This window comes from Hibiscus syriacus, unplaced genomic scaffold, assembly GCF_006381635.1.
Source record: "Hibiscus syriacus cultivar Baekdansim isolate YM2019G1 unplaced genomic scaffold, ASM638163v2 tig00110419_pilon, whole genome shotgun sequence".
NCBI classification, from domain to species: Eukaryota; Viridiplantae; Streptophyta; class Magnoliopsida; order Malvales; family Malvaceae; genus Hibiscus; species Hibiscus syriacus.
The window spans coordinates 1,414,326-1,439,936 of record NW_024062731.1 but is presented as its reverse complement, the minus strand read 5'-3'; the positions used below and the strand labels follow the sequence as shown (position 1 = coordinate 1,439,936).

At 34.3% G+C, this 25,611-nt stretch overlaps 1 protein-coding gene and 1 long non-coding RNA gene across 2 annotated transcripts; one reads left to right on the top strand and one right to left on the bottom strand.

Annotated features, from left to right (window-relative positions):
* Nucleotides 1-7,232: 7,232 nt before the first annotated feature.
* LOC120124516 lies at nt 7,233-22,328 on the bottom strand. The gene is made up of 3 exons (XR_005516279.1): nt 22,312-22,328; nt 21,895-22,140; nt 7,233-7,244 (listed from the first exon to the last, which is right to left on the bottom strand). It is a non-coding gene; the product is annotated as an uncharacterized LOC120124516 (long non-coding RNA).
* LOC120124515 (probable serine/threonine-protein kinase PBL9) lies at nt 21,788-24,090 on the top strand. Its single transcript, XM_039143178.1, has 7 exons — nt 21,788-21,812; nt 22,032-22,127; nt 22,302-22,633; nt 22,779-22,914; nt 23,011-23,153; nt 23,235-23,358; nt 23,449-24,090. The coding sequence occupies exons 2-7, from the start codon at nt 22,046-22,048 to the stop codon at nt 23,883-23,885; spliced, it is 1,254 nt and encodes a 417-aa protein (XP_038999109.1). The 5' UTR covers nt 21,788-21,812; nt 22,032-22,045; the 3' UTR covers nt 23,886-24,090.
* The last annotated feature ends 1,521 nt before the right edge of the window (nt 24,091-25,611 follow it).

Genomic DNA, 25,611 nt, shown 5'->3' with positions numbered 1-25,611 from the left:
TACTGCATTACGCCAACATGGGTTGATTTAGTTGCTTATTTGAACTTTCGTTACCTATTTTGATATAACAAATTTAAGAGTAAGATGTTTTGGATTTAATTAATTTTTTTTAAAGTTTTTAAAAATAATTCAAAGTTCATAAAACTTGAATTTAAACACAAAACTAATTTTCTGGGAAAGCATTACCGATATTGTTCTTGCAATACCGATACCGTACTTACAATATTGATATCGTTCTTGCAGTATCGATACAAAATATAAGAGAGGTATTGATACTTTGTGACATCACCGATATTGCCTAAAGTTTTCAAATGTGTTCAGATTCTAGTATGTAAATTCGGTACCGATACTCAAAAGAGTATCGCACTACTTTATATAGTAGTATCGATAGCATGTCATCAGCATTGATACTCTCAGCCCAACGATAAAAAAACGACTAGTTTTTATTAGTATAGTAATGATACTCACATCCCGAGTACCGATACTCCCTTGTCTTGGCAGTTTATTTTGCAACAATTAAGTTCCCAAGGGTTTCAAAACATCCCAACGACTAAAAACAATCACAAACACATTCCAACATATAAAAAGAAGTTGAAGACACTTGAAGAAGGTTACAACACCTATCAAAGCAATCCATATCAAGAGAAAAGTTCTTTCATTCTTATTTTTCCTTTTCTCTTGTACATAAGTGCTTTTGTGAGCTTAATTGTGTAAGCAACTTCATTTGAGAGGTTTATCGTTTACATTTTTTTTTATCCTTTTGTAAAAAACGGTTTGGTTCTAATTTAGCCATTGAGAATTAAGGAGTTGTAATAGGTTACTATTGAGCCTAAAAAAAGAAAGAACGAATTAGTAAATTTGTTAGAAAATCCTTAGTGTGGAGTTAAGGTAGTGGATGTAGATTTAATTGATAAGTTGAACCGCTATAAATCGTTGTGCAAATTGTCTATCCTTTCTCTCCATACTCCCAAAAATTTTATTTGGTCAATTCACTCCGTCTTAGAACCTTTTTCGATTAATCGATAGAGCAACGAAAATCCTAACAGAATCTCACCTGATCGGCTCATGCTTATGGTCACAAGTCACAACTATCAAACCATAACATTTTAACCCCATATTTCCAATATCTGCACATTATAGCAAGTATAACTCAAAAGCAGTATTTTCATACTCCATAGCAATAACCAGCACCAGGTGCCATAAGTCCTAAATGATCAAGCCAAGGAAGGGAGGCAACGCAATCAGAAACAATATAGTGGTTATCACGATGGAATAGCAGTACGAATGTATTTGGGGTTGTGGCTTTCATTAAAGCATATATGGGAGAATCAGAGAATTTGAATCATGCTACTTTTATTTCTCTACCAGTGAGGGTGGCTAGATGGGAACCCTGTGTTGGCTGTGTTTATGTATGTTTTTATTATCAATTGACTAAGAAAATTCTTCACAGATACTACCATATAATAACTTTAGATAAAAAAAAAATGGTGAAGAAAAGTCATAGTGTCTGGTACGAAACTATTTGATCAGGGACGAATGCATGATTTTATATTAAGGGGCAAACTTGAAATTATAAAATTTTAGGGGCGAATTTAATTTATAAAATTTCAGGAGAAAAAAATAAAATTTTAATAGAAAATATATAAAAAAAATTCTAAGATACAAGATAATTTTAAAATTCTGGAGGTTATTATCCTCACTCGCCCCCTTGGTCCATCCCTATTCTCGATCCTGTTATCGACGAAAACTCCTGCTTGCGTGTAGGCTATATTGTTCACATAGGATTTGAGTTTTATGAAGATAATTGTAGAAGGTGATTATTTGATTTTCATCAAGAAGTTTAGGGATCCTAGAGAGAATATATTCAATAAGTATTTTAGAGAATGTTCTGGAAAATAATTTTAATTAAATTAATTATAATTTTTAAAAATGATTTTCGAAAACTATTTCATGAAATCGTGGAGAGGGGTGAAGAATTAAATCAATAGTAAATAATTTCAATCGAATGGAGCTTTTTGCTCGAATTATAGAGGAATTTGTGATTTTAAATAAGAATATGTTGTTAAATAAATAAAATATTGATAATTACATTTTAAATAATAATTACTTATATGAATTAAAATGAAATAAGAATATAGGATTAAACAAAAAAAACTAATTAGACATACAAATACACATACAACAACGCACGTGACGTAAAAGTTTAAACTTTAAAATTCCTTCATATAATTTTTTTTTTAGATTTTTCGATGTAAATTAATTTCTAATTTTAATTAGGTTTTGGAAAATCCATACCTATTAATCAAATCCCCATTAAATTGTCCTTAAAGGTTTGTAAATCTAGTGGATTTGAAAAATCGTTAGTGTGGATAGTTAAGATAGTGGATGTAGGTTTGATTTAGAAGTCGAATCACTCTAAATCGTTGTGTAAAGTTTTAATTTTTCAATTGTATCCACAACATTTTTTTAAAGGCCAGTTCACCTCCCCTCTTGGTAATTTCCGGTTGATCGATAAAGCTAACAAATCATTATGCCAATATTGGTGCTATAAGTTATTATACCTGAAGATGATGCCTTTTATAAAGACGTCACCCTTTGAGTTTATTCTATCAAACATGACTTTCTCGAGAAAATTCTTGTTTCATCAAACCTATAATGTTTATAAAAATATCCTCTTCTAGTCGCATCATCTTCAACTTGTACTTCAAATTATCTTTCGTACAGTATATTTGTAAAATCGATTAAACAATTCATAAAATCGATTGTCTTTGTCATGAGCTTTCTTCAACACGAGTACTCTGACCTTCTCGAGAAACTTATCATTTCTAAAAAGACATCATCTTCTGGTGGCATCCTCTACTTATAGCTCATGACACTGTTATGACAAATGGTACACCTCAACTCGAGAACCTAGGGCTTCCCTCATACATAAAATTCGGGAAACTTCTCAGGAGTTTTCTAAAAACATCCTCTTATGGTGATGTCCTCTTCTTCCATCAAATCAACCATTAATTCAAATAAACAAGTCATCGAAGGGTGTCTGCTGCTATTGTAGTCGCGAGCATGGTTTCTGAATTTCGTTTTTATTCCCGATTCACTCCCCATCAAAACTATCGGTCTCATGAACCTTTTTCAACATGAGTAACCTGACTTTCTCGAGAAACTTATCGTTTCTACAAAGACATCATCTAATATTGAAATTTATGTTATTTTAATTTTTGGTATTATATTTATTGCTATGTTATTTTAATTCTGTAACTAGGATTTACTGTGACGAGGATTTAGTCAAACATAGAGAAAAAACAGGATAATCAAAATTATGTACTACTTTTGTATTTAACAAAATATATTCATTAGTTTTCAATTTCTTTTGATTTTGAACTATTTTGAACGCGATTTTTACACTGTTTAGAATGTTTCGTATGTGCCTTTACTAGCCTCAATTGAAACATAAGTATCAATACCATGCCTCTAGGCTTAGAAATAACGAATATTTTAAAATTAACTTCCCGAAAATACTCTTTGAATATGTCTATCAAGCCATTTTAGTTTCCTTCATGCGCAAAACCAAACTTTGGAACCATTTTGAACATGATTTTCACCCCACTTACCATATGTACCGATATTACCCTCAATTGAAAGATAAGTTACAATGCTACGTCTTTAATCTTATAAATTACGAAAATACCCACGAATATACCTATCAAACCATTTTAGATTTTTCTTCATGCGCAAAACAAGCTTTGAAATCATTTTCAACGTGATTTTTATCTCGCTTACAATATCTAGTATGTAACACCCATATCCCGTATACGAGATACATATGTCACATCACTATTATTACGGTTCCTCATTCGAAAACCCATAAAATTTTGTTTCGTTTTATAAAACATTTAATTCACTTATAATATAACATACATTAACTTAATTTGACGAACAAAATGAGATGTTCAAATACCTCACCATTTTACAACAATTTAAACCCAATACTATTTAGGGCGTTTTTACTAAACCCTATTACATGCCAACTAAAATATATCAAAAGTAGACAGGCATATCATACGGTTACCGATGAGGCGACTCTGGCTTGGATGTCCAATGATCTCCTAACTCAACTTGTATTCAACCTACACGTGAAATATATACGCACACTAAGTATTACTTAGTGAGGCAAAAATTAATCATACAATGAAATCAATATATATATATATATATATGTCATTATTCTTTATCGATCAAATACCAATTTGTTATTTCCATTCATTATCATTTCGTTGTAATGCACCCGTAGTGCCATACGGTCATTCATAAACATATTATGAATTCCGTGCTTTGCACACATAGTGCCGAAACAGTTATTCATCCACATAGAATGAATTCCGTGAAATGCACACTAAGTGTCGAAACGATTATTCATCCACATAGAATGAATTCCGTGAAATGTACACTTAGTGCCGAAATAATTATTCATGCACATATGATAAATTTCGTGAAATGCACACTTAATGCCGAAACGGTTATTCATCCACATAGGATGAATTCCGTGAAATGCACACGTAGTGCCGAAACGGTTATTCATCCACATAGAATAAATTCCGTGAAATACACACTTAGTTCCAAAACGGTTATTCATCCACATAGGATGGATTCCGATAAATGCACACTTAGTGCCTATTTGGTAATCACCACATTCATTTTTAAACAGTCATACATATATGACTAGGACATCATATAGTTACACAATTAAATGCACTCACCTGACTATCTTCACTACTGAATACAAAATGCAAAGCTGCTTACTCAGGTACTTTGTCTTTTCCCTTCATTTTGTTTGTTTCAGGATTTTGATTTCGATCTACCCAAGAATCCATTAAATACATGTACAATATCAATTGTTAGTATTTTTCTAACAATTATACATAAACATTACTCAAAAGAACTTATTATTAACTTTTCTACATCTTTATTAGCCTATCTTACAATTTTTGGTTCTTCAGTATCGATATGCATACCATGGTATCAATACTACCATACTATGGTACCGATACTATGCTATGGTATCGATACCATTTTTGCATTCTATTTTAAAATGGTATCGATACCTTCCCTTCGGTATCGATACCCCCCTTAGTTATCGATACCTATTGAATCAGTATCGATACTACTTAGTATATTCATCCCATTTTAGCCTATAGTATCGGTACTCTTCTATCAATACCGATACACGTGCCTAGAATTTTCAGTTTTTAACCCGATTATTACCCAAATGGGGTTAAATTTCATTATATATACACCATAAAATGCTATTAAACTCTTCTTTAACTATCCATACTAACATTCCTTCATTTAACCTCTTAAAACATCTAAATACTTTCAAGAACATTCAATTATAAGAATCACACCATTTTTCCTAATATGTTCTTAATCCTATCCAATTCTTCTAATCTTTCATTTACCTATTTGACAAGTCAAATCTACCAGTAAAAATCAATAAACACTAATATACTAACATATCATTTCAAAACTCATTTTCTAAAATATTCAATATTTCCTCCATTTCATAATTTTAATCTCATTTAATTATTCCTTAAGCTTCTATATCACTTAAGGTTGTAAAAATAATCCACAATCAAAAGGAAAAACTAATCAATTGAAGCTTACCTTTGGAGCTATGGAGGAGGCTTTACCCACTTGAAGGAAGAAAAAAATAGTTTTTTGGTATTTACTTTCCCCTTTTCCCTTAGCTTTAATACCTTATTAAATAATAATTTTAAATTCATTTTCTAGTAAAGGACCAAAATGTCTTCTAAACCATCCATTGTTACAATTTAGTCTAAACCACTAATCCAAATCATTCTCATCTTCTATCATTTAATCGAATAAATCCTCATATTTTTAAATCATTTCAATAAAGTCACTAATTCGATATTTGGGGCATTACAATTCTCCCCCTTAAGTAAATTCATCCTCGAATTTAAAGTACCTAAAACGAAGAGATATGGAAACCATTTTTTCATATATTCCTCTTTTTCCCAGGTAGCCTCTTCTACCCTATGATTCTGCCAAAGCACTTTAACCAACGGAATCCTCTTGTTACGCAATTCCTTGGCTTCCTTATCCAAAATCCGAATTGGTTCTTCCTCATAAGTCAAATCTGGTCGGATCTCTATTTCTTCAGGAGTGATAACATGAGATGAGTCTGATCTGTACCTTCTAAGCATCTATACGTGGAAAACATTTTGGATCTTGTCCATATCCGGAGGTAAAGCTAACTGATAAGCTATGGGTCCAACCCCTTTTAATATCTTATACGGTCAAATGAACCTCGAACTCAACTTTCATTTTTGCCTAAAATATAATACCTTCTTCTAACACGATAATTTCAAAAATACTTTGTCCCCTTCTTAATATTCTATTTCTTTTTATTTCAAATATGCATAGGACTTTTGTTGATTTGTGGCTATGTTTAGATTGATATGGATAATCTTCACTTTATCCTCCATATCTTTCATTAAATCTGGGCCAACCAAATCCCAGTCTTTCAATTCAAACCAATTTAATGGTGTTATGCATTTTCTCCCATATAGAGCTTCATATGAAGCCATCTTAATACTTGATTGATAACTATTGTTATACGCAAATTCTGCTAAAGGATAATACCTTTCCCATGATCCCTTAAATTCAATCACACATACTCTAAACATATCCTCTAGTATCTGAATAGCTCGCTCTGACTGCCCATATGTCTGCGGATGAAAAGTTGTACTAAAGTTCAATCGAGTACTCCGTCCAGTCTAAATATCTCTTTTATATACAACTCTATATACTTATCCATTGAATAGTGTACTCAAACTAGAATAAAATGAGCCGTCTTGGTCAATCTGTCTACTATTACCCAAATCGAGTCATTTTTTCTCGGTGACAACAATAGCCCTGAAACAAAATCCATTGTGACTCACTCCCACTTCCACTTAGGAATAGATGCATTAACCCGGATGATAATTGATGTTCAGCTTTCACTTGTCGACATGTCAAACATTTGGCAACAAACTTTGTGACAACTCTTTTCATGTCAGGCCACCAGTAACGACTTTTCAAATCCTGATACATCTTATTTCCACCTGGGTGCATCGTCAAAGGGCTTTAATGTGCCTCACCAAGAATATATTTCCTCAATTCATCATCATTAGGAATGCAAAGTCTTCCGTGGTGATATAAACATCCATTATCCCTTGTTTTGAAATCTTTGGCTTTTCTTTTTTCTACTTGTACTAATCTCATTAAGCATTTCTAATCTCGACCTTGTAGCTCTTTAACCCGATCCAAAAACATCAGCCTTAACTTTAATTCAGCAATCAAAGCACCATCTTCCATTAAAGAAATACGTGCATTTAAAGCCCTTAAAGCCACAAAAGTCTTTCGACTGAGCGCATCTTCTACCACATTAGCCTTTCCAGGATGATAGTCAATAACCAAATCATAATCTTTTAAGAGCTCAATCCATCTTCTCTGCCTTAAATTCAGCTCTTTCTGAGTCAACAAATACTTTAGACTTTTATGATCTGTGTAAATATGGCAATGCTCACCGTACAGATAATGTCGCTAGATTTTTAAAGGAAAAACCACTGCGGCCAATTCTAAGTCATGCATCGGGTAATTTCTCTCATGATTTTTCAACTGCCTTGAGGCATAAGCCACAAATTTCCCTTCTTGCATCAACACACATCCCAACCCATTATGGGATGCATCTCTGTAAATAACATATTCTTTACCCGACTCAAGTTGCACGAGCACTGGAGCCTCAATTACTATTCTTTTTAGTATTTCAAAACTTTCTTAGCATCCATCTGTCCAAAAAAAAAGGCACCTCCTTCATAAACACTTCGTTAATGGAAGAGTTAACATCAAAAAAAATTTCTTACAAAACTCCTATAATAACCATCGAGCCCCAAGAAGCTTTGAATTTTTGAAACATTCCTTGGGGTTTGCCAATCCATTATGGCTTGAATCTTTTTGGGATCCACTTTTATGCCTTCTGCAGATACTATGTGACCAAGGAAATCAATCTCAGATAACCAAAATTTACATTTGGACAATTTCAAGTACAACTTCTTATCACGAAGTATCTAAAGAACCACTCGAAGATGAGCATCATGTTCTTCCCTTGACTTGGAATATACTAAGATATCATCTATAAACACTACCACGAATTGATCTAAGTACGGCTATAACACTCGGTTCATTAAGTCCATAAATACTGCAAGGGCATTTGTTATCCAAATGACATTACCATAAATTCATAGTGTCCGTACCGAGTCCAAAAATCTCTCTTGGAAATATCTTATTTTTCGATCTTTAACTGATGGTACCCCGACCTCATATCTATCTTAGAGAACACTGATGCGCCTTTTAATTGATCAAACATATCATCAATCCTCGGAAGAGGATATTTGTTCTTTATTGTTACTTTATTTAACTGACGTTAATCAACACATAACCGCATAGACCCGTCATTTTTCACGAATAACATAGATTTGCCCCAAGGAGAAACACTGGGTCGGATGAATCCTTTGTCAAGTAGCTCTTGCAACTGTGCTTTTAGTTCCCTTAAATCCGTTGGATCCATTCTATACGGAGCCATGGAAATATGTTCAGTACCCAGGTAAACCTCAATTATGAATTATACTTCACGATCTGGAGGTAAACCCGGTAACTCTTTCGGAAAAACCTCTGGAAAATCCCTAACTGTGGGGATATCATGTAATCTCACTTCTGGCATTCTAGTGTCTATCACATTAGCTAGAAAAGCTACGCATCCTTTTGACATCATTTTCTTTACGGTCATGGCCGATATCACATTGGATAGGGATTTCACATTCTCACATATCACCACAATTTTGGAGCCTTCTGTATCCTTTAGGAATAATCGTTTCTGACGACAATCTACCCATCCATGATGTGGAGACAATCAATCCATGCCCAAAATGATTTCAAACTCATCAAAGGGCAATTTCATTAAGTTTTCCAAAAACACAACCCCTTGAATCTTAATTGGACATTTTCTACACACCCAAGCTACCCTTACTCTACAACCCATAGAATTCACCGCTATCATTTCACTAGAAATTGGTTCTAAATGAATTCCTCTAGTCCTAACCAATTTTGTACTAATATAAGAGTGCGTAGAACCAGGGTCAACTAGAACAAAAACATGCTTATCAAAAAAGTGAAAGGTACATGTTATGATCTCCAAATCATCCCGATCATCACTGGTCTTTATATTATATAATCGGGCCACTCCCCGAGTCTCTTGTCTCTGGCTAGCCTCATATTGACCACTTGATCTTCCTCTTCCTCTGCTTCTATTAGGTGCTGCTACTGATCTCTTAGATTATACTGATCTATCCCTAGATCTTTGTGGACAGCTCCTAGCATAATGACCTGTTCCTCTACAAATAAAGCAAGCGCCAGAGAGAACTCTACATACTCCCCGGTGAAATTTGCCACATGTCTGACATGGGTTACCTTTTTCTCCAAAAGCTTTACCCGAGCTCACAGCAAAAGAATGAGATTGCTTAGACTTCTGTGCAGCTGCAGCAACATCCATTCTATCAGTATATCGGGAACCTGAGCCATTTCCTCTCTTAGCATGAGATGTAGATGAAGACATCCTAATCATTTTTCATGTTTGCACACTCTGCTATGCTGCGAAAGCCTTCTCTTGAGCTCTCTTAATCGACTTATCTTTGTTTATAACTTCTTGTAAGCTAGGCAAGTTTAATGCCAACATCATCTCTTTTAACTTAGGCCTCAAACCCTCAATGAACCAATCTCGACAAGCTTTATCATTAGGGACCACCTCTGTAGCATGACGACTGAGCTTGTTATATTTGGCCTCATACTGATGCACGGCTCGATCACCTTGTTTCAAGCTAAGAAACTTTAACAACATTGATCTCATAAACTGCTCCCCGATATACTTGTTCTTGAACTCCTCTTGGAAGAACTGTCAGTTCACTTGCTCGGGCGACGCATATATTGTCATGTTTGTCCACCATACCCGAGCTAATCCTCGGAGTAACAATAAAGCTCCACCCAGTTTTTCATGATCGGAGCACTATAGACTTTTCAACATCATCATCACATCGTTTAACCATAAAATTACGTCTATCGGATATTCACTTTCTTATCCCCGAAACTCAAGAGCTCTCAAACTTCTTAACTCCTTCAGAATTAACATTCATGATACTGGAAGAGCAGGGGGAGGTGGAGGAGGTTGTAACCTTGTCAAGATAGTGTCGAGAGCTTGCATAAAAGCTCCAAACTTGAGAACATACATACCCTGAGGTACCGGTGTAATGGCATTCTCAGACGGAATAGAATATTTATTATTTTCCTCATATCTTTCACTACCCGATCCATCTCTACTCTCACGTTCAGCCGCTCTTCTCAAATTCGTAGAATCTGACATCTATTGCAACATACATAAAGATAATACTTAAGTTAGTAAGGAGATACATCTTATCATATTCATTCTATACCTTATCAGTGACCTCGACATCTCAGTGGCATGCAAACTCTTATTACATCAAAATTACACTTGATTCGGCCAAGAATCGGCTAAACCAGTTGCTCTGATACCAATAAATGTAACACCCATCTCTTATATACCCTTCCGTATACGACATATATATGTCACATCACTATTATTACGGTTTCTCATTCGAAAACCCATAAAATTTTGTTTCATTTTATAAAACATTTAATTCACTTATAATATAACATACATTAACTTAATTTGACGAACAAAATGAGATGTTCAAATACTACACCATTTTACAACAGTTTAAACCCAATACTATTTAGAGCATTTTTACTGAACCTTATTACATGCCAACTAAAATATATCAAAAGTAGACATATATGTCATAAATTTACTGATGAGGTAACTCTGACTTGGATGTCCAATGATCTCCTTACACAGCTTGTATTCAACCTACACATGAAATAAACACACGTTGAGTATTACTTAGTGAGACAAAAACTAATCATACAATGGAATCAATATATATATGTCATTATTCTTTATCGATCAAATATTAATTCATTATTTCTATTCATTATCATTTCTTTGTAATGCACCCGTAGTGCCCATACGGTCATTCATAAACAAATTATGAATTTTGTGTTTTGCACACATAGTGTCGAAACGGTTATTCATCCACATAGAATGAATTCCGTGAAATGCACACTTAGAGCCGAAACAATTATTCATCCACATAGAATGAATTCCATGAAATGCACACTTAATACCGAAACGGTTATTCATCCACATAGGATGAATTCCATGAAATGCACACTTAGTGCCGAAACGGTTATTCATCCACATAGGATGAATTCCGTAAAATGCACACTTAGTGCCGAAACGGTTATTCATCCACATAGGATGAATTTCGTGAAATGCACACTTAGTGCTTATTTGGTAATCACCACATACATTTTTAAATAGTCATACATATATGATTAATCATATAGTTACACAATTAAATGCACTCACCTGGCTATCTTTGCTACTGAATCCAAAATGCAAAGCTACTTACTCAGGTACTTTGCCTTTGCCCTTCGTTTTGCTTGTTTCAGGATTTTGATTTCGATCTACCCAAGCATCTATTAAATACATGTACAATATCAATTGTTAGTATATTTCCTAAAAATTACACTTAAATATTACTCAAAAGAACTTATTATTAACTTTTCTACAACTTTATTAGCCTATCTTATAATTTCTGGCACTTCAGTATCGATACCCATACCATGGTATCGATACTACCATACTATGGTACCGATACTATGCTATGGTATCGATACCGATTTTGCATTCTGTTTTGAAATGGTATCGATACCTTCCCTTCGGTATCGATACTCCCACTTAGGTATCCATACCTACTGAATCAGTATCGATGCTACTTAGCATATTCATCCCATTTTATCCTATAGTATCGATACTGTTATATCAGTATCGATACACGTGCCTAGAATTTCCAGTTTTCAACCCGATTATCACCCAAATGGGGTTAAATTTCGTTATATATACACCATAAAATTCTATTAAACTCTTCTTTAACTATCCATACTAACATTCCTTCATTTAGCCTCTTAAAACATCTAAATACTTTCAAGAACATTCAATTCTGAGAATCACATCACTTTTCCTAATATGTTATTAATCCTATTCAATGCTTCTAATCTCTCATTTACCTCTTTGACAAGTCAAAACTACTAGTAAACATCAATAAACACTAATATACTAACATATCATTTAAAAACTCATTTTCTTAATTCTCCAATATTTCCTCCATTTCATAGTTTTAATCTCATTTAATCCTTCCTTAAGCTTCTATATCACTTAAGGTTGTAAAAACAACCCACAATCAAAAGGAAAAATTGATTAATTGAAGCTTACCTTTGGAGCTATGGAGGAGGCTTTACCCACGTGAAGGAAGAAAAAATAGTTTTTTTGTATTTACTTTCCCTTTTCCCCTTAGCTTTAATACCTTACTAAATAATAATTTTAAATTCATTTTCTTGTAAAAGACCAAAATGTCCTCTAAACCATCCATTATTACAATTTAGTCTAAACCACTAATCCAAATCATTCTTATCTTCTATCATTTAATCGATCAAATCCTCATATTTTTAAATCATTTCAATAAATTCCCTAATTCGATATTTGGGGCATTACATCGTATATGTTGATATTGGCCTCAATTGAAAGATAAATTCATTTACCACACCACAACTCTAATCTTATAAATTACAAAAATATTTAGAATAACTACCCAAAAATACCCTTCTAACTGAAAGATAAATTGCTGAGATGTTTCAATATTTTGTGGACCTCATGTTGCGTAGAATACGAGATCTTTAAAAAATGTTTCAATAAGGAGCCTCGCACCTTATAGCACGCGAGATAGTCTGACGGGTGCAATTTGTGGACTATTTTTTCAATTAATGTTGTTTGTTGCTACTATTCTAATAAATGACTTTTAGGGGTTTTTATTTTAATAACGCATTTTGACACAATGTTTGGAATCGAACCAGAAGCATTCTTTCATATCTTCATCACAACTGAGCCATTTGGCTCTGGAATCTTTTCTCTAATACTTTTATTTATAAAATAAAAAAAATCTAAACCCTAAAGTGAGATTAAGGGTTTTTCTACATCTAATGTCAGCTTTCAAACATAGGACCAATATAACAAAACAATGGGAACTAAAGGCAAAATCTTTCCACTTTTGTCAAATTAAAAAAGTATCCAAAAGCTTCCGAGCAAGTGGACGTGAAATGACAATTCCTTGAAATAATAAAGTAAAACAAATAGTGAAAGCATAATGATCAGCGTAGGAGGGGGTTTTTGACCTAAAAATCACCCTATAAACCTAATATACCCTAAATAACACCCTTTGACCAATATTTCCCTAACTAACACCCTTTAGTCTGAGGTGGCACAAAGGCGCTCCTCCGGTAATGCGCTTTAGCTGACTGGTTTGACACGTAGGTAAGGCGTGTTTCAAGAAATACGCTTTAGCGGGGTTTCTGCTGAAGGGGATGCCACGTAATGCAAAAGTTTTGATAGTATGAGGACGATTTTACCATTTTTCCAAAATGAGATATATAAAGACCGAATCGTAAATAAGATATAAAGATTCAATGGCTTAAGTGTGATTTACCCATAAATTCTTGCTATTTATACCATATTTTTTTATTTTGGTAAAACCTAACCCTAAATAACATAATCTACCACCGTCTCTCTCTCTGTTTTCTCCTCTTGCTTAAAGTCCATCTCTCTACGGTTGAGACTCTCAAGAAAACACAGACATCGACGCTGGCTACCGCTTGATGGGGGCTACTTCCTTCCGATCATCATTAAAGAACATCGTGAAACACTTAAATTCTTTAAATGTGTATTAAAGGTGGAGTGAATTTAGGTTAAAGTGTTATATGTTTCGTTAAGGTGAAAGTGGTGAAGGATTTTGTAGGTCAAAGATTCATTAAGGTTGTGTAGGTTAAAGTGCTTTAGGGTAAGGTTTGATTAAATTGAAAATGTTAATTACTTGAAGTAAGAGGTAAGTGGAAAATTTAGGTAGAAAATACACATACATTGGGAAATTATAGAAAATGCAATTACATTTAAATATTAAAAACAAAAACATTCATTGAAATAGAAAATGCAATTATATAAGGCTTAACGGTTAAGTGATGATAACAGAGCTGGACATTTTTTCTATTGTGTCCGATGTTTCTGCAATGCCCACATCTTTTTTGTTCTGTTGACCTCTCCCGAATATCCATATCACAATGTATTCTAGTGGATTTTGGACGACCTGAGTCCCTCAATAGTAACTGATCTGGTACAATTGTAATCCAAGTTTGAATCTCATATGTGTATCTTTCGTTACCTATGGGCGGAAACTCAAATTCATATACCTTGAATACTTGTGAAAGTTGGTATATGGGATGACCATAATTTTTGTAGTCCAAATGCAAATGTGAGCATGTTGCTATAACATGAGAGCTTGAATATTTGAGTGCTTGAAAGAAACCACAATCACACCACCTCTCTTACAGATTAACTCTGAAAGAGTTAGTTTCAGTCCCTTGAAGAGGACGTGGTATTTCAGTTACATGAAATATTTCAAGAGTGTGAGAAAAATTTGTAACTAACATCCCATTTAAAGCAACCACTTTTTTATTTAAATCAACTACTAGTCTTGGGTGATAAATATGGTCGTTCTACATCCAAGTAAGAGTTTCTCCACCGAGCTTTACAAATAGTTGACCCAAACGAAAATAAATCGTTTTGACCAATGCCATGACTGGTAAATGACACACCCCTTTTAAGGTTGAATTGATTGCTTCAGCAAAGTTGGTTGTCATATAACCATTGTGATACCCCCCCCGTCATAAGCATTTGTCCACATTTCTTTGCTGATGTCCATAATGTACTCGCACCCCTTCTTATTTTTGCCAAACAATGCTTGTAGCATAGACTCAAACCTTTGAGGTAAGAGTTCGTAACCTAAGTCATTAGTAATATGTAATAGTTAATATGGAGTATAAATAAGTAATACAAAAATGATTAAAAAATGGAAAAAAATAACATACTCATGCGCACGACTAACTGACGTTCATCATTCTTCTTGTATTTTCCATAATAGTTCGCAGCAATATGACGGACACAATACCGATGTTGAACAAGTAGAGGTTTCCACATTAGACCCAAAGAGACTATTGATGCTTTTATCCCGGCTCCTCGGTCTAAAATAATGCATACGCGTTCCCATATGACAATATGTAAACGTAAATTTTTAAGAAAAAAAACCCAAGACTCAGTGTCTTCTCCTTGAACGAGGGCAAACGCAACAGGAAGAATATTGCAGTTACCATCTTGGACCACAACCAATAATAAAACTTGCTTGTATTTCCCATACAAGAAAGTATCATCAATTTGGACAACTGTTATAGTACTTCACTGCATTAATACACTGAAGGTAAGTCCAAAAGACACGGTAGAATTGGTAGCGATCGCGAACCACTCGATCATTCATGTAATGATGTTGAGTTTCGAACTCGATAATTGTCCTGAGATTAAGCCTTTGTATAACATGAAACCAACTGAGCAGATCGTTGTAAGAGGAATCCTATTCGCCATGAAGTTTGACAATGACATTCTGTTTTGCCTTCCAAGTTTTTTTATAGGAGACGGTGTACCTATATTGTAATTGTATAGCATAAATCAACATTGCAACAGTTATATGAGAGTTTTGCTTCAAAATGGGCATGATAGCTTGGCAAACAATGTTGGAGTCCAAGTTGGGATGGTCCTGGTTTATACCTCTTGCATAACATGTATGAAGACAGTTGTATATGGTTATTTCCCATAAGTTGTTCTTCCTCTTTCTCTTTGATACACGGACTATCCATTTACATTCGTTGTCACGTTGGACACAGTAGTAGACATATTTCTCCGTGGTAGATCGATCAACTTGGGAGTGATATGAGTTACGAATATTGTAACTCTTTATTGCCATCATTGATTCCTCTTTCGATGCTAACACCATTCCAATATGTAAATCACCGTCATTGACTGATAATTGAAGTCTATAGTTGCAAACATTAGGGAGATCCAGAAATTTAGGCTTGTACATTACATCATAATCAGCCTCATACATATGTGCAGGAAGTTCGCCTGATGTTGTATTTATGGGAACGTCATCCTCATCATCATCAGAGTGTACATTAAACTGTGGTGAGTCAGGTTCAATGAATAATCTTGTTTCAGCACCATCTGCACCTGGCTCACGAAGAGGTTTTTCAAGTAGAGATGAGGGTTCCTCAAATAATCCAATGTTGATGTCAAAGAAGTTGCCACTTGCGTGTCCTCCCATTGAACTTGAAGTCATTGTATCATGTGGGTTGTGAACAGAGTGTTGTCTCGATGGCATTTCCATGTGTAAGTTGAAAACAGTGGCAGATGAATGTCTACCCCTTGAAGTAGAAGAGATATTGCCATATGGATTATTGGTGAAGCCACGTGGGTAGAGATATAAGCAGTTGCTGATGAATGTCTTCCTATTGAACTTGTGGCATGACATCTGGCATTGGGTTTGCCATTAATGATGTGAAATCATTACAAATCAGTTACGTCAGGCTATCAACTTGATCAGCTTGATACACAATGCCGAAATGAGAGGAATACGAGAGACCACGAGAAACACGAACCTCAATAAAAGTGACATACATTTCAATAAGAGATTGTGAACTTCCCATATGAGAATAAACCATCATAGTAACATCATCATCGTTGGAAAGCTGAAATTATGTATACGTGAGTGGAAAAAGTTCAGTAGGAAATCTATACTAAAGTGAAGATAGTCTTCTTAGGCCTGCTACATGAATCTTTACAAAATTTTTGTGATTAACTCCTCAAGATTGATGTTTATCTTCAAGGTTATGGGTATATAATGATCTGATTCAAAAATAACCCTCTCTGCATATTCTTGAATTTCTCTATCATAGAAAATAACAGTAGAAATACGACTCATTTTCAGATAATATATGTTTGAGAGTTTTGAGAAATTTAGAGTATGAGATTTTGAAAGCTTGGGAGCTGATGTGTGTTTTGAAAGTTTATAATATGCTGCATATAATAATGTCTATAACCAGGGTACTATTCATATGAAAACGCGTTTCAAGGGGCGCGTCTTCCTTTTTTTTGTCAGAGAATAGGTTATAATTGCCCTATTATGTGCGATGTCCCCCGGCAGGGTACTATTCATATCAGTACCTATCATGTTTGAGGGGATACAACAAATTGGTGAAAGCGCGTTTCAGGGCGCGCGCCTTCCCTTTTTTTGTTAGAGAATAGGTTATAATTACCCTATTATGTGTGATGTTCCCCGGCGGGGCACTATTTATGTCAGTACATATCATGTTTGTGTGGACGCAGCAAAGTGATGAAAGCGCGTTTCAGGGGGTGCGCCTTCTTTTTTTTTGTGTCAGAGAATATGTTATAATTACCCTATTATGTGTGATGTCCCACGGTGGGGCACTATTCATGTCAGTACCTATAATGTTTGAGGGGACGTAGTAAAGTAGTGAAAATGCGTTTCAGGGGGCGTGCCTTCCTTTTTTATCAGAGAATAGGTTATAATTGTTTTATTATGTGTAATGTCTCCTGGCGGGGCACTATTCATGTCAGTATCTATCATGTTTGAGAGGACACAACAAAGTGGTGAAAGTACGTTTCAGGGGGCACGTCTTCCCTTTTTTTGTCAGAGAATAGGTTATAATTGCCCTATTATTCTTGAAATTTATGTTAGATTGTTGAATTTGATGTTAGAATGTGAAATTGGGTTATTTTTGGAAGTTGAGCAAGTTAAGGTTAAAATCATGCTATATGGATAAATTTAAGTTCCTAACTTAAATTAAAGTGTTATGTGAAGTTTGGATAAATTGGATAAAAAGGAGTTAGAATTGTAAGGTTGAAGTGATAAAGTCAACATTTATGTTGTGACATTGAAGTTGTATCGAATGAGCATCGAAATGTTTTTACGAATTATTTTCCATTGTGAGCCTATGTTAATGGGATTATAACACGTGGTTTGTAATGTATATGTTTTATAATGATGCTCATTAATTATTGTGGAAATATTGTTTTAAATAATTTTTACAAGACAATGTAATTTAAGTTTCAATTGTAATGTCACATTCTTGGTGAAGTATAATTGGAATATAACTTTGAATTTCAAATACAATTTTAAATTTTAATTGGAATATTAATTTGGATTTGGATTTGCATTTTACAAACATTTAATAAACATTTAATGTTGAATTTGAATTTAAATTTTAAAAATATTATTGTAACAACCATTAAACATTTAAATAACATTGTAAAATTAATAAATTTTTGAAATACAACTATTTAAATAACATTTAAATACAACTGGATCAACGATGTCGTCTTCTCGAATGAGTTCCACATGGCGGTGGTTCTCTATTTCGCTAAGGATTTCTTCGTATAACTTGCTCTTCATTCTCCTCATCTTCACTATCATCATCATCATCGACATTTTGTTCATTTGGCATAGATGATGATGAAGGTCCTGTATAAAATAACGACCCTGTAGGAGTGTTACTAACAATCTCACCGCTCATAGAGAATTGAGAAAACTGTGAAAATATTGGCATTGATGTCTATGATACATATAAAGTTTGAGGTGTTTGTGGAGAAGCACCACCAACCAAATAAGATGCATATAAACCATATGCTGGATCATTAAACATAGTCGTATATGTACCTCCATAGGGTGTCATAAAACCCTGCGAGCTGGGCATGTAACCTTGTGGGCTGGGTATGTACCCCTGTGGGCTAGGAATGTAACCTTGAGGAGATGACATATGAACTGGTGGGCTTGGCATATAACATTGCGGAGATGACATTTGAACTGGTGGGCTGGGCATGTACCCTTGTTGCATCATCATTAGTGGATATGGATGTTGTGATGGTTCTGGTGGTGCGACATATGTTGAACCGGTAGCTCATTCTCTACGTCTATGAGTCGGGGGACGATGATATTGTGATGGTGGACGTCTATCTCGACGCCTATGAATGCTAACCCCTCGTGCTTCCGCCGAAAGTAGAAACGACTTTCCGTTTTCATTAAACCACTCCATATAGTTATCCGTAACCATATGACCAGTTTCAGCGTAAAATTGTCGAGGGGACAAATGTTCATACCGGTTCTCCCAAATCGTAATCCAATCTCTGTGTATCACCACCCAGTTGACCTCTTTCTTTCCTCGTCTGTCTATATTATGCATGTTGTCTAAATTCATAGGTACTCCAGGAATATATTGCGTACAACAAAACTAACGAAACACACGATCAACCGGATGCCACTCAACAATAGCATAACATATAAGAAGTACAACTGACATCCAAACATCTAATGACCCACTTAGGTGGGGTGGGATGCAAGTCTTTACTTCATCGCTCGCATAAGGTATCCACTGAAACTGAAACTGAAACATAAATATATAATTCTAATAAATATAATATTTTAATTATATCAAGCATTTTAAATTAAATTATTCATATTTAAAAAGATTTAAAAACATACCTCAGACCAGTTTTTTTATCAATAATTAAATGGATTTCCTCTAGTTCAGTAGGGATATCTCTATGATTCTTTCTTTTCATCATCCACCTATGAAATATAATATAAACTAAATATTACCATATTTAATTAAAAATATTTAAATCAAAATTTAGTTCAGAAATTACCTCAATAATAAGGGAAATATGTATGGCTCATTAACGATCGGGCATAAGAAATGCATGTGAAACCACACCCATGATTGGAGAAGCAGGAAACATCCACCAATAGCAGTTTTTTTTTTTATAATTCGTTGCACGACACATTTCTCTAAAGAGAAATGCCAAAACTGCAGCGCCCCAACTATATCTTCATGCTTCATCAAAATCAATAAGATGACGCAACCACATACAATGCACCTGGTTGTGAGATTTTTCGGGCATCAATATTTCTCTAATGATTTGTAATATATAAGGCTGGGCACATGCCTTTGCTTTATCCTCATAAGCATTTTCATTCAAAACTTCAAAATTGGCTTTTAGCCATGATAAAGATATTCTACATTCATTGTACTCTGGCGGAGCAGCTCCAAGATACTCCATGCATATTGAATTCCAATCACCATCGGCCACACCACACATAATATTTCCGTCAACGGGAAGCCTCAAATGTATTGAGACATCCTCCAATGTAATTGTACACTCTCCACATGGAAGATGAAATATGTGTGTCTCCAATCTCCACCTCTCAACTAATGTGGAAATTAGGATGTATTCGAGTTTGCAGCCGCCAATTCGCAATATACCCGAACCCGACGGAAGACAGATACGGCAAAATACGTGTTGGTGTTGGTATCTTCGTGTTTTTTTATAAATGTCTCCAAAATACGATCATTTTCCTAATTAATAAGCATTCCAAAAATTTAAAATTAATATAAATTTATGATAAATTTAAATTAAAAATAATAATAAACATTAACATAAATTTTAAAAAAAATATTATCATATCACTAAAATGTCCGGAGATATGATTTGCATCTAATCGCAGCAACATTTCACTTTCCATTATAACTGTAGACAAACAAATATAATTAGCACAAATAATAATTAATTAATAAATTTAAATAAATAATAATTATATAAATCTTATTTTAACAAAAAATAAAATATTTTAAAAAAATTATTTATAAAAAAATATAAAAACTATTTTAAAAAAATATTAATTTAAAAATAAATTTCTTACCACAAATAAGAAATTTTAAACTCAAATAAAGGAAGAATTTGAGTTATATTAGAATAGAATAGATATTTTGGTGTGAAGAATGAGGGGGTTGAAGGAGTTTATATAGGGAGGAGGAAAATATTAGGTGGAAAAACGGGTGGGAATTAAATGTATTTTAATAAAATGCGCGTCCTCAAAAACGCGCCCTAAAAAATGCGCCTTACCCACGTGTTACCGAATCCCATGAAAACGCACCCCTGAAACACATTTTACCCGTGTGGCATCCCTGTCTAACAGAAACCCGATAAAACACATTACCGAATGCATGCCTTTATGTCACCTCAGACAAAAAATTATTAATTAGAAAAATATTGATCAAAGGTATTATTTATGATATATTAGGTTCATAGCGTGATTTTTAGGTCAAAAAGCGAATTATATGGCCCTTGCTGCTTGCCAATTGTCCTTCGATTCTCCCCCAACCACAATTATACATTAAAAAACCCATTTTTAATTATGATATAAAAAAAGTTTCTGCTTTTAATAGTTTACAAAGGAGCCAGCTGTGACGCTAAGCCACCATCATTCTGTAATAGTGAATCCAACGGCTCACAAAAGATGCCAATGCTGTGCAAGCAAGGGGCAAACCATCTCTGTCTGTATATAACTACTTAGCAAGAAGCATAAATGCATAACACGCTACGCTTAAAAGGCCGGACCTGCCCGCCATTAATACAATTCATCTCCTCTTTCAAAGATTTTTCTCTCTTTAGTTTGTATCCATTATCACTATCAGCGTACTAGTTGCCGCCTTCTACCAAGTACTACACAAGAAAAATTCAAGCTTTTCGCTATAATACGGTAAACTCTCTCTCTCTCATAGGTCCTTGCTTTCTGCTTGGTCTGTAGAGAAAAAAGATTTGTTTTTGGGTGGTTTAGTTTATTAGGTATTTTTTTGTAGTATTTCTCATCTTCTTATCTATTTTCTTTCAAGTGTTTCCTTTTTTGCTTTAACTTTTCGATAAGAAAAGAAGATTCTGTGATAAAAAGTGATGGTTTCGGGAAGCTTTGTTTATAAAGCATAGGTCTCCTTTTCTTTGTTTTAATTCTGGATCAAAGTGTCATTTATGTATGTGATTTTACTAACTGCAGAAGAAGTGTTGAAGATGGTGGCTTGTTTTCATGTATTTGATTCAATGGGGATTTGCTTTAATGCCAGAGTTAAAGCTGAGAGCCCCAATAACACAGGTAGTTCAATTTCCTAAAGCAACCAATTTTGTTTTCTCTTTATTGAGCATCATAGTAACAAATCTGCTAATTTCCATGGACTCGTTTGCTTAATTAAGCACAAGATGGCCTTGTTTTGCTCAATCAACAGATCTCAATTAACTAATGCATGAGTTCCACACATGTTTGAAACAGGGTTGAGTACAAAGTATGATAGTGGTGAGAGGAAAGATATGAGAAGTGAAAGCAGCGACAGCAAAGGTTCATCATTTTCTACACCTTTGACACCAAGGAGTGAGGGTGAGATTCTTCAGTCCCCCAATTTGAGAAGTTTCAGTTTTGCTGATCTCAAGATGGCCACGAGGGATTTTCGCCCCGATTGCTTGCTCGGAGAAGGCGGTTTCGGCTCGGTGTTCAAGGGTTGGATTGATGAAAATTCGTTGGCCGCAACCAAGCCTGGAACCGGCATTGTTATTGCAGTCAAAAGGCTCAACCAGGATGGATTCCAAGGTCACAGAGAGTGGCTGGTACTGAGTTCCAAGCTCAGCCTCATCCATCTTCTTATATGTGGAGCATAAAGTTTAAAATATAGTTGTATTGATAGCCATTAGATTATCTATTCAAGATCCCGGCGCATAGATTCACTCGTATTCTATCTCAATCTTATTATAGGCTGAAGTGAATTATCTGGGACAGTTTTATCATGCTCATCTTGTGAAATTGATTGGATATTGCTTGGAGGACGAACACCGACTTTTGGTGTACGAATTCATGCCTCGAGGCAGCTTGGAGAATCATCTATTCAGGAGTAAGTTCTTTCGGTCCATCTCTTTGTGTCATCAAACTAAACTCTGCTTTAAGTGCTATTTTGTTAGATTGTAACACTCGAAATATGTTGTACCAGGAGGATCTTATTTCCAGCCTCTTTCATGGAGTCTCCGCTTGAAGGTTGCTCTCGGTGCTGCAAAAGGGCTAGCCTTCCTTCACGGCGCCGAAACAAAAGTAATATATCGAGACTTCAAGACTTCGAACATCTTGCTCGATTCGGTATGTGATTTGTTAATCCAACATTATATGGTTTTGTTCATCATATTCTCTATGAACCATTTCATTCCGATGTTGTTGCAGAACTACAATGCGAAGCTTTCAGATTTCGGATTGGCCAAAGATGGGCCAACAGGAGATAAGAGCCATGTTTCTACAAGGGTCATGGGCACCTATGGATATGCTGCTCCAGAATATCTTGCCACAGGTACTTAACAAAGTTCAACCGAGTGGTCCAAGTATATGTATGTTCCGCTCTTGTAATCACTGAATCTTTCCCTTTTTTCTCCAACTGTAGGTCACCTGTCTGCTAGGAGTGATGTCTATAGTTTCGGAGTTGTGCTGCTGGAGATGTTATCCGGTCGAAGTGCAATCGACAAGAATCGACCGTCTGGAGAACAAAAACTGGTGGAATGGGCCAAACCTTACCTCGCCAACAAACGCAAAGTATTCCGAGTACTAGATAATCGCCTCGAAGGCCAGTATTCAATGGAAGGAGCCTTTAAGGCTGCTACACTTGCTTTGCGATGCCTTTCGATCGATTCCAGGTTCAGACCGAGCATGAGCGAGGTTGTAACAACATTGCAGCAGCTCCTGGATTCTAATGATTCCGGCAGTAATCAGAACAATACTAACATCATACATTGGAGACGTAGGCAAAGCACGGATGATGCCAATGGGGGAAGGAGTACAACTGCATACCCTCGCCCGTCTGCTTCGCCGCTTCATGCCTGATGCCGGAATCGAGGCTGGGAAGCGTTACATCTCTCTATACGTGCCTAGTGACTGTACAGTACTCAATGAATGTTGTCTACAAGGGGAATGTCTATGTAATTATGTTTTACTTTTTCAGATCCAGCTTGGGAAACGGTGTAATTGCTTTTCTAACCAGTCAGGTTTTGTTGAAATTATAATCATATTATTATCATTTCATTTTTTTTTATTTCTTTTCCCCTTTTGAGACTGAGAGTGGAGTTATGAGGTTTTGATAATGTTGTTTAGGATATGTTTAATTAATGGAATATAAGATTATTGATGGAAAAATGATTATCGTGGAAATGTTGTATTTTGTGTTTAATTAGTTTAGTGAGAATGTAAGATTACAATGTTTGATTAAAGGAGTAAAAGATTATTAGAATGTATAATTTATCAAATTGTCTTTATTATTATATATATACTTTTAACAAGTTGAATTTTATTATAATATTATTATAATTAATTTATATATTTTCTTTAAAAAATTTAAATTCATAAATATATATATATATATATATATATATTACAAAATTAAAAAGATAAATAGGTTTAATGAAATGGTAAAATTTTATTTTAACTTCTTAATTTCATATAAAATTCTAATTATATATTTTTTTGTAAATCTAAAATAGTTTAAAGATAAATTTGTAATTTAACCTTTATAGAATTTTTTTATTCAAAGACAGAAGAATGATATTTTTGGGAAAATAATTTAAGAGTATATTAATCCAAAATATTGAGAATGTAACAATACCTAAGGGAATGGTGTAATTATATTCTCGATAATATACCTCAAAATATCACTGTTAGAAATAATTTATTATCAGGGATTAGAAATATTTACCAACCAAATGAGAAAATGACATTCTATTCCCTAATGTGAGATACTCTGAACCAAATAACTCTTTAATATTTGAAAATGAATGTGATAGACATAGTTGAAGTTGAAGATGGGTTACATCAAAGCTTACACGTTATGGAATGGACCATCCATCCTTGGAATATTCAGTCTCCTTCATGATGGGTTTGAGACAGTGGATTGTTCCCATAAAGATCAACTTGTTGAAAACACCAGTCAAAATAATAGAGGACGCCATAGACTTTGTCAAGTCAAGCTTTAGGGCTCGAAATGGAGTCGTCAAGTAGGGGAAAAAGAGAGGGAAATCAAGCAAATGAACAATTGTTTTAAGGGTAAACTTTGGGGCGTGTAAAAATATCTGATCTATTATTCTGGTTACCTGATTCGAAAGTTATATTATCTAATTTAATCTATTTTTATTTTCGGATAATTCAGATCGAATATCCAAAAAAATCAGATAATCAGATTGGATAAATTTCAATTTCGAATTATCCGAAAATCAGAAAAAAAAAATGAGCCCTTAGATTTTAGATACCCTTTAGTCCAATAAATATTAATAGTGAGTTATTATATTTTTATTATAATTATATTTTTTATTTTTATTTTTTATATTTTTATTATAGTTTAGATTGATATATTTCATATATAATAATACTTTTTTTTGAATTTATTTGTATATATATATATATATATATATATTATTTTTGAATGGTTAAAAAGATAAATATATCATTTAAATAATGTTATTTTAAATTTTAAATGAGTGATTGTGGTTGAATTAAAATAATTAAACATTCCGTCTCGTTATGAAATGGAATTAATGAGAGATATCATAACTTATGGTTT

Bases quoted from the DNA above. Each gene is read 5' to 3' on its own strand.
- LOC120124515 (XM_039143178.1), top strand. From the start codon at position 22,046: ATGGTGGCTTGTTTTCATGTATTTGATTCAATGGGGATTTGCTTTAAT. The intron at 22,915-23,010 runs GTAAGTTCTTTC...ATGTTGTACCAG, and splicing joins GGAGAATCATCTATTCAGGA to GAGGATCTTATTTCCAGCCT. The intron at 23,359-23,448 runs GTACTTAACAAA...CTCCAACTGTAG, and splicing joins TCCAGAATATCTTGCCACAG to GTCACCTGTCTGCTAGGAGT.